The sequence below is a fragment of the Mangifera indica genome, chromosome 13, assembly GCF_011075055.1.
Source record: "Mangifera indica cultivar Alphonso chromosome 13, CATAS_Mindica_2.1, whole genome shotgun sequence".
Classification (NCBI taxonomy): Eukaryota; Viridiplantae; Streptophyta; class Magnoliopsida; order Sapindales; family Anacardiaceae; genus Mangifera; species Mangifera indica.
In genome coordinates this window covers 312,505-322,310 of record NC_058149.1, presented here as the reverse complement: position 1 = coordinate 322,310, position 9,806 = coordinate 312,505, and the positions used below count along the sequence as shown (strand labels likewise).

The 9,806-nt window shown below is 29.1% G+C and overlaps 1 protein-coding gene across 1 annotated transcript; it reads right to left on the bottom strand.

Annotated features, from left to right (window-relative positions):
* Nucleotides 1-3,500: 3,500 nt before the first annotated feature.
* LOC123195333 (temperature-induced lipocalin-1) lies at nucleotides 3,501-5,255 on the bottom strand. The gene is made up of 2 exons (XM_044609027.1): nucleotides 4,605-5,255; nucleotides 3,501-4,068 (listed from the first exon to the last, which is right to left on the bottom strand). Exons 1-2 carry the CDS (start codon nucleotides 4,974-4,976, stop codon nucleotides 3,883-3,885), a joined length of 558 nt encoding a protein of 185 aa, XP_044464962.1. The 5' UTR covers nucleotides 4,977-5,255; the 3' UTR covers nucleotides 3,501-3,882.
* Between the last annotated feature and the right edge of the window lie 4,551 nt (nucleotides 5,256-9,806).

Genomic DNA, 9,806 nt, shown 5'->3' with positions numbered 1-9,806 from the left:
TACGTTTTTAGGTCAGCTTATTCGGCTTATACTTTTATTAGCAAATGAGATACTTTGTACCCATTTTACCCTCAATTTAAAAACAAAAGCAAAACCCTAAACCAAAACAAAACAAATGCAAAGTAGCCAAAAATAGAAATCTTAAAACAACCGGCAACTATCCATGCACTTTGAACGTCCGACAAGCAGCAGCCTTTCAGAATTGGATTCTGAGGTAAGTTGACTGTTTCTTTTGGGTTTTTATGTTTGGTCATCATTTACACTATTTGGCAAAAACCGATTTCAGTTTTGTTTTGTTGACTTAGTGGTGATTTTCCGATGGTTAATGTTTTTACTTTCAAATGCTGCAAACCCCACAAACTGCACAAAAGTTACTGTTATGCAAAAGATGTTGTTTTAGGGTTTTTTACATGCAATTGTCATTTTTTATTAATAACAAACATTTATGAATAGGTCGGGGAGAGGCAATACCATGACATTCATGATTTCAGGGTTTCGATAAATGTTCGTAGCCACAAAGGCATTAGAGGTGGTTGAGTTTTGTATATAAACTTTTACATTATTGCAACTTCTGTCAATATTTAATCGAGAACACACTGTTTCTACGAATGCATCATATTTTTTTTTTGCATTAATCGATATATTACCTCAACCATTTTCCTATACAAAGAAAATTTAATCAAATGTCAGTATATTTCAATTAACCTACAAACATTTTGTAAAATAACATTGCAACCCAAAACGCTAACACAAACTCAAACTATGTAATACACAAACTGTACAAACTCAAACAACCCAAACTCAAAAGCACAAATGGATTGCATTTTCCAAGAAAATCACATTTCCAATTTTCCTTCTGATCTGAACACCAAAACTTGTTCTATTTTGATAAATACAACAAATATTGATTGTCTACAAGTAATATAATTATTTAACTAAAAAAACATTATTCTCTTATAGAAATGACCATTAAAAGCTTGAACTTTTAGCCACGAAAGTTTTGGTTGAAAGTTTTATATATATATATATATATATATATATATATATATATATAAAAGAATGATGTAGTACGAGAAAGAAAACTGTTGGAGTATGTTGCTGCCGTTGGATGTGTTCAAAAGAGAGAATAGTGAAAAGAACCATGACAATGGTGAAAGTGAAGTAAAGTGAAAAGGGTAATATTGGCATAAAAGTAATACTTTGCTTAGAAAAGTAAATAACCAAAAAGTTGGCCTAAAAAGATATAAAAGGCAAGGAATTTGCCTATTTTATTTAATTTTCCCAATATATATATGATATAATTAAAAGACTAAAATGACTATTTTCTATCCAAGGTTCATTGAAATGATAAAATCTCACCTGCTAAGTTTAAAAATTCAAATACTCACTTGCAAAGTGTTTTTGTTAATAAAATCTGTTTAATATAGAGATACAATAGTCATAAACCAAAAAATGAGTGCATCATTCTAAAATGTAAAAGTTAAATGTATTTAATGCAATACATTATTCAAGATTATATCACTTAGTAAAAAAATTTTTGATCACAAATCAACGGTCTAAATTTATTTAAATAGTATAAGTAAATATAACACTGACACGTAAAAGGTGGGATTGTCATTTAACACAATAATCAACATTTTGAAATTCTCTTTTGGATTGTATTATATATTTTATTTTTTAATATTACATATTTAAAAAGTAATATTTTTCAAATTTCTTAATAAATTGTTAGATTATTGGAGGATTTTTAGATTAATTTAATGAATTATAGAAATAATAAATTAATTAAATTTACTATGATTATATTGATTAAATTTCATTTTTATATAAAGGGTAATTTTGTACATTTAATTAAATAAAGTACATTATGTAATTTAAAAATATATTAATTTATGAGGGTGCTTTTGTCATTACATTAGAAAAGGGATTTGTCATTACATTTTTAACTAATAGAAGACATTAACAAAAATGAATGTAAATTTGACTTTTTCAAATTTAAAGGGAAAAGAATTTGTCCTTAATGGAAAATAGTCTTTTGGCTTAATTTAAAAATTAAACAGTTTTATTTTATATATATATATATATATATATATATATATATATATATATATATATATATATATATATATTATATATATATATATATTTTATCCCCCAAGTTTTATTTCAATGTCAAAAACACATTTACAACAAATAAAAAATTTAAATACTTACTTAATCCTAAACTTTTGTTAAAATTGTTATTAAATATAAAGACAAAATCATTATTTAATAATAATATTAAAAAATATATAATTTTATTTCATTTTTTCTCTTTGCTTTAAGTTTTGAAAATAACATTTTACTGTAGGGCTCAACTTTAAAAAGTGATTTTTTCTTTTCGAAATTCTTAGGTTTATTTATAATAAATGAGTTGAGTTCTCATAATTAATCTCACCAATATGAAATCCAAAACTTGAGTTTGATTAAATCTTTTACCTTGTTTGGTCTTTATTTATAGTGAGTGAAGGGCGTGAGTGATTATATTCTTTTAAATGTGAGACTTTTACACTTATACTTTTACACTTGTGAAGAGTTCCACATTTAAAAGAATAAAATCATTCACTTTTTTTATCCACTATAAATAAAAGTTAAGTAATATGTTCCAATCAAATTAAAATTTTGATTGTTTTATATATGTGAAATTGATAATTGATTAAAAGAACTCAATTCATTTTTTAAATCTAAAATTTTTATTTCTTATAAATATTTATAATTTTTTATATTATAATTTTTTAAAAATCATGAATAGTATCAATCGGGCCAACCCAAACAATCATGGGTCCAACTCAATTGCTATAGTAGCAGGCTAGGCCCTTTAGTGTCAAGTTTTTTTTTGGCCCCATTAGACACCTCTACTCATCGTCCTTTGTTGGACAACGATGATGTTTTTGTCCGCCGTTTGTTTTCCTCTAGATAGGGTTGTCATTCGCTAAAGAAAGTGGTCAAATTTTAGATTTGATATCTTAAAGAGAAAAATGAATTTTTCAAAACTTAATCCTAAGAAAAAATTATTAGTATTTCAAACCATTGAGAGAAAATGAAATAAAATTTTAATTATTTTAATATTATTGGTAAAATGATAAGTTTATCCTTTAACCCTAACAAAAAATTTTCCCGCAGTTATGTATTTGTCCTTTCACCAAAACTTAGATAGGAAATAATCATGTGGGCTTTTATATAAATAATACTCAATCTAATGGTTTGATTAGATTAAATTACATATGAGTTTTAACTTTAACTCAAACTAGAGTGACCAATGATTCTCGATCCGCTCAAACCAAAATAAGAAATCGAGATGTTATATAATAACTTATACCAAATGAATCCACACATTATTTAGAACCAAACAAAAAAAAAAAAGAGACTTTGTTTGGGAAGAGTAAGTATTACTTCTGTTTTATGGGGAATTTTGACAGATTCAAAATCACATCAGGGATCCAAGATGAACAGCACACACGAGAACAAAACCATTTTACTTTCCCTCAAAGAAACAGATAACATCAAAATACACATAACATCAAAATACACATCTCCTACAAAGTTCCAAAGGCACCTTTTACTCCATATTGCCATCCAAGATTCCAACCCTATCATAATCACAGCTGGTGAAGCTTATGCATCACCATTTCACATATAAGGACACCAACCAAGCACCATAGACAAGACACTCACATGACTCAAACACACACTACTCCTTTGTAGTCACAAAAGCCAAAATATAAAAGCAACATACATCTTTTTTAAGTGTACAGATACATACACTCTTATCTACTACTGCAGACAGGGTTTTTTCAAGTAGTTATTTATGACTTTGAGACCCAAATTTCTGTTTTCCTCATTTTATTTTCCGAACATGGATTTGATCCACCATATGCCTTTGGTGTCCTTGGGGCTTTCATCTCCCTCGGGTGGTGGATTACTCTGTGGTGTCTTGTGCAGTTTGCTCACATCATAGCCTTCACTCTTGGCCCTCTCTACCAGCTGGTTGTAGATCTCCTCATCTAGATGAGTCCTCCTGCATAGTACCTGCATTCATATCACCATGAATCAATCAAAAATGGGATTTTGAAGTTGATCAATGGAAGTTAGAGAAAACACAATCTCACTACTAATACTGAGGGTTTAACAATATTATAACATCCTTTTGATATTGTTCATTGACACACACAATGAGTCACGGTTTCACTTTTGGGTTCTGTAGATTTGTTTTGGGTGTTAGAAAATACATATAAAATCAAATGACAGATGCATTTGTATATTCAACAATGGCAGATGGATATGTATTATTCATGTTCAACATATGAGCTAGAAAACCTCTACACATACACAAACATCTTAGAAGGCAAAACTGAGCAAAATTAAAACCCAATTGAAGAATAGTGAAATGCATATATTCATACGAGAGAAGAAAGATAAGATCTATTTTCAATATTAAATATACAGAAACTCAAGCATAATTGAGCAAAATGGCAAAACCCCATTTCAAGAACTAAGGAAATACATAGATTTATACAAGAAAAGAGAAAGCAATAATATTGAGAAAGGTCAAGAGGGATACATACCCAGAGATATCTCCTGCTAGGCTGACCAATCAGAGCATACTGATATTCATCATCAATGAACAGAACCCAGTAGTCTCCAACAACAGGGATGATTGGCAAGAAAGGAGGCACATAAAACTTAACCTTGAGCTTGGCCTCATCACTGTTAGGATCAGCCTTGTAGGCACTGCCTTCTATGAAGCTTCTTTTACCATCTGCCCATGTCTCATTCAAAACATGCACAGTCCCATCTTCATTCAAAGTGTAGGTAGCCCTAGTGTCCACTCCATTCTTGGGCTGAAACCTAGAAGGGAATGAAGCAATCTCATACCATCTCCCCATGTACCGCTTTAAATCAAGACCCTTCACCACTTCCATCTCCTTCTTAGCCATGTTTTTTGGGGTGCCAGATTCAAACTTTTGCTCAGAGATCGGAACTTTCCTGAAAAATAGAGTTGGATTTACGATAGATTTTGATAATGTTTGTTATTGATAAGGTGGGGTTTGAGATTTTGTTATGTGCTTGGTTAACAAGTTATTCCTCAGGCAGACGTGAATGCCTTAGAGCGTTACAAGTGTGCAGTGTTAAAGAGTGGAATGCTAGATGGGTTTGGGAGCTTCTAGGTTGTATTCCGTTGAAGCCAAGCAAATCAGGGGCTTGTTTTCCTTGTGAATACACAAAGTGATTTTGAAAGAAAATGTGGTAAAACTTAGCGAAGAAGGAAGTTGTTCACATCAATTTGTCAATCTTGATTTGTGGTATGAATAAGACGGGGAAGAAAAATTCAAATTTGTTAGCTTGAGCTAAATCTCTAGAACATAAAGATTTGGATGTATACCAAGCAATATGTGAAGTTTATACGTATTTAATGTAAGATTTATTTGAAAGTGCTCTAAGTTTTGACTAGGATTGGATTCGAAATGAGTTTGTTCAAACTTAATTCGAACGAGTCTGAACATAAGTCCGAGACAACGAACACAAACCTAAGTATGAGTTGGAAAGTAAAACCAAAAACGAATCCAAGCTCAAACTTGAACCATAATCGTGCTTGGCTCATGAGTCAAACACGGTTTGCTTGAACCCTTAACAAACAATGTCGTTTCCACTTTTATCTAAAAATAAGGTTGGATTCAAAGTAAACTTGTTTGGATTCGAAACAAAGTTAGCTTAGACGAGCTTGAACACAAGCCCAAAACAACGAACATGAACTTGATCACGAACATATGACTGAGTGAGCTTGGAAAGCCTAAACCCAAGTCGAGCCCAAATAGAGCCCAACTCATTTTCGGCCCGTTTTGGACTAGTTTTGATTATAGTGTAAATTCCAAGGAGGGTAAGACTTCTTCCATATTTTTTTCCTTAATACTATTGAGCTTGAGTTATCAGAATATCTTCTGATATGACATTTTACATAGCATGGCTTGATTGACATGCATCAACTCTAGCAATATTATACATATCTATTTTTTTACACATAAATATATATATATATATATATATATATATATATATATATATATATATATAATGTGTTATTATATAATTAAATATTATTTTATTTTTAATTTAAAATTATTTAATTATTTAGTGACACATATTAAGTATATACCTATTTGTGTATATAAAATAAGTAAACATAATTTTATTGGTATCAACTCATTGTTGTGGAAGGTATAGCTCTTGTCCAATTGAAATATTTATTGTCAAATTAATTCCTTGATATGCATCATGTTACCTTATTAATATATTGTTTTTAATCTTTAAATTTTATTATAGTTATGCTTAATTGAATTGTATTTTATTGATGTGATATATTATTATATAATTAAATATTATTTTATTTTTAATTTAAAATTATCTAATTAAATGATAATATATTATTTATATACTTAAATTATATATTTATCGTGTATACAGATAACAATTACAGTTTGTTTACAGTTTATATGCATCAATATTCAACGGTTTAAATGGTATCTTATCAAATACATAATACTAATTAAAATTGTAATCAAGTAAGGTAATTGACTTAATGCAAGGCCTCCCATTGAATTCACAAAAGAATATTTATTTATTTATTTATTCTTGTGTGAGGTTGTAAAGAATATTTACTCTTTTAAATATTTAGTTGGTTGTAATTTTGTTTTTAATTTTTATAATTTAAAACGTGTATCAACCATTTAAAATTAATTAAAAATGTTAAAATCTTTCTCACAATTACACCTTCAATCTATTCTAGTTTCTTCATTCTCTTGCTAATGTCATGCCCCAATAATTTACCCAAGCTCCATATGCAAATAACACTACAACGAGTAATATTATGTATATTTATTTTAAATATATAAAAAAATAAAAATATATACATATTATTATATGATTATATTATTTTATTTTTAATTCAAAATTATGTAATTTCATGATGATATATATTAAATGTATACTAATTTATATATTCAAAATGAATATATATATAATATTATTGTTTGTGCTAAAATTACTTAATCATACGGTATCATATAGAATACTAACATCTTGTCGTGTAGAAGTTTAAAACTAAGATATGCCCCCAGAGTTTCATTTCATTGACCAAAAGACTGTAATTAGGGGGTTTGGTTTGAAGGATAAAAAAATTATTCTGATAATATATTTTTTATTATTTATATTACTTTATTAGATTGATAAGTAATAAAATATTTCAGTAATCTTTTATTACAAATCATATTACTAATTTCACATGAGGTGTTTAAAGATTAATAAGATAATTTTGATTTTGTTATATTTCTATATTTTATTATTAATTTTTAAAGACAAAAATATTTTTATTTTCAATTAATATAATAAATAACATGAACAATATTTTAGAATAATTATCTCTAAGAACATTTAAATAAAATAACATTTTAGTAATATTTTATTACATCTAATCAAACATAATAATTATTTATATTTATCAAATTTTATCAAACATAATAATACTTTATAGTTTACAATTATAAAAAAAAAAAAAAACTTTATAGTGTATACATGGCTAAAGGACTCACAATTCCCTCTTTTCCCATCCATTATTTTTCAAAAACTCAAATACTCACCCCTATTAAATTTTGTTATTACTGTTAGAGATAAAATCATCATTTAAGATTTTCTTTAAGGAAAGAATAATTTATCGACATTTCCCACATTAGTTTTGAAAACTAACAATTTTTTTTTAACTTAATTTTAAAAAATTACTTTTTCATCCCCACCATTTAGGTTTCCTAAGGTTAATATATTTTAGGGTTAACAACTGTTCCCCTCAAAATTCAAAACATTGCACTAACACCTCTAAAAATTTATTCCTTCTTTCCCATGATCGTTCTTCCTAGGGATTTACTTCAGCGTGTCATCAACCCCACAACTGATATCTTCTCTCCCTTCTCAATGCTGAAATGGCTAGATTTGTTGCAACTTCCTTATGGCATTGTTCGATCGATTTATGTGATTCACACAAATCGACCATGACAAATTCAATCATTTTGATCAGATTTTTGATGGTTTTCGCATCAAAAAACCATTGAAGAGGGCGAAGAGGTGCTAGTTGTGGGGTTGACGATACACCAGAGTGAATCATTAGAAAGAGAGAATAAATTTTTTGGGGTATAAGTGTAATATTTTGAACTTTGAGGGTAGTATTGTTAACCCTAGGAACCCTAAATAGTGGAGGTGAAAAAGTAACTTTTTCAAATTAAGTTAGAAGGAACTTGTTAGTTTTCAAAAGGCCAGAGGACTATTTCACCCCTAAGTTTTAGTGCATTCTTAAAGTCACACCCACAGGGTTTGAAAAACCCGAAGTCCCACCCATAGACTAACTTCTGTTAAAAAATATAAGGGCAAAATCGTCATTTATTAATTATATTAAAAAATATAAAATTGATTATGTTTTTCCCCCACAGTTTTAAAAACTAACAAATTTACCTCTGTCTAAAGTTTTCTAACTTTCAAAAGTAACATTCCCCCCCTCCCAAACCTAGGGTTTATTTTTCAGAGGCTCTCCGACCACTATCTCTAGCCACCGGAGAAAGAGCTTTAACCCACCATCTCACCGGCCACCTCCAAAGCTTCAAGATGACCCACTAGAAACTCATCTCTGTCGATTCTAGATAAATCAATAGAGACAAGGGTCTTCGTCGATTCCAGAAGAATTGACGAAGTTGCTCATCTTCGTTGATTTGTTTGGAATCGATGAAGATTTTGTCGATTCAAATGAATCGAGGTGTCTTCATCGATTCGTCTGGAATATACGTGTCTTCGTCACCTCTTCTTCCACCGTAGTAGGTTGAAGCGTTATTATCAGTTGTCGGAGATGGTGGCTGGAGAACGTCTGGAAAATAATCCTTAGGTTTTGGGGGGGGGGGAATGTTACTTTTGAAAGTTAGAAAACTTTAGGTTGGGGTGAAGTTGTTAGTTTTTAAAACTGTAGGAAAAAAATATAATGAATTTTATATTTTTTTAATATAATTAATGAAATAACAATTTTACCCTTATCTTTTTTAACGAAAGTTAGCTCATTTGTGGGACTTCAGGTTTTTCAAACCCCGTGAGTGTGACCTTAAAAAGCTGCTAAAACTTGGGGGTGAAATAATCCTTTGACCGTTTTCAAAACTAATGTGGGAAATAGGGATAAATTATTATTTCTTCAAATCATATCTTAAAATGATGATGTTACTTGTAACAGTGATAACAAAATTTAATAGACAAGTAGGTATTTGAGTTTTTGAAAGATAATGGATAAAAACTTGGGAAAAAGAGGAAACTTTTGGGTGGGAATAAGTCTTTTGACCTATGGACATAGTAATCTTTTAGGCAAGGGCCAAACGACTTGTTCCCACCCAAGGTTTGTTGAATTCTCAAACTGGTATCTATTAAATATTAAAAATCCAAACTCCTACCCAAAAACTGTTAAAATTAACAGAATTAATTAGTTATAAGGATAAAATCATCATTTAATCAACAATATATTTAAAATAATAAAAATCTCATTTCAATTTAGAAAACAACTGTTAGTAAATTGGAAATTTATTAAAATTTACTCATTACATGCCAACAGATAAACACTTTTCTCTAGGAAATGAGCCAGCCTTAATCGAGCTCGAGCTGCTCGTTAGATTTTCTAATTAAAATTTTTGATACAAAATGATGTCGTTTTGATTAATATGTATTAAAACGACGTCGTTTTGATAACGAAA

Bases quoted from the DNA above. Each gene is read 5' to 3' on its own strand.
- LOC123195333 (XM_044609027.1), bottom strand. From the start codon at position 4,976: ATGGCTAAGAAGGAGATGGAAGTGGTGAAGGGTCTTGATTTAAAGCGG. The intron at 4,069-4,604 runs GTATGTATCCCT...ATATGAATGCAG, and splicing joins CTAGCAGGAGATATCTCTGG to GTACTATGCAGGAGGACTCA.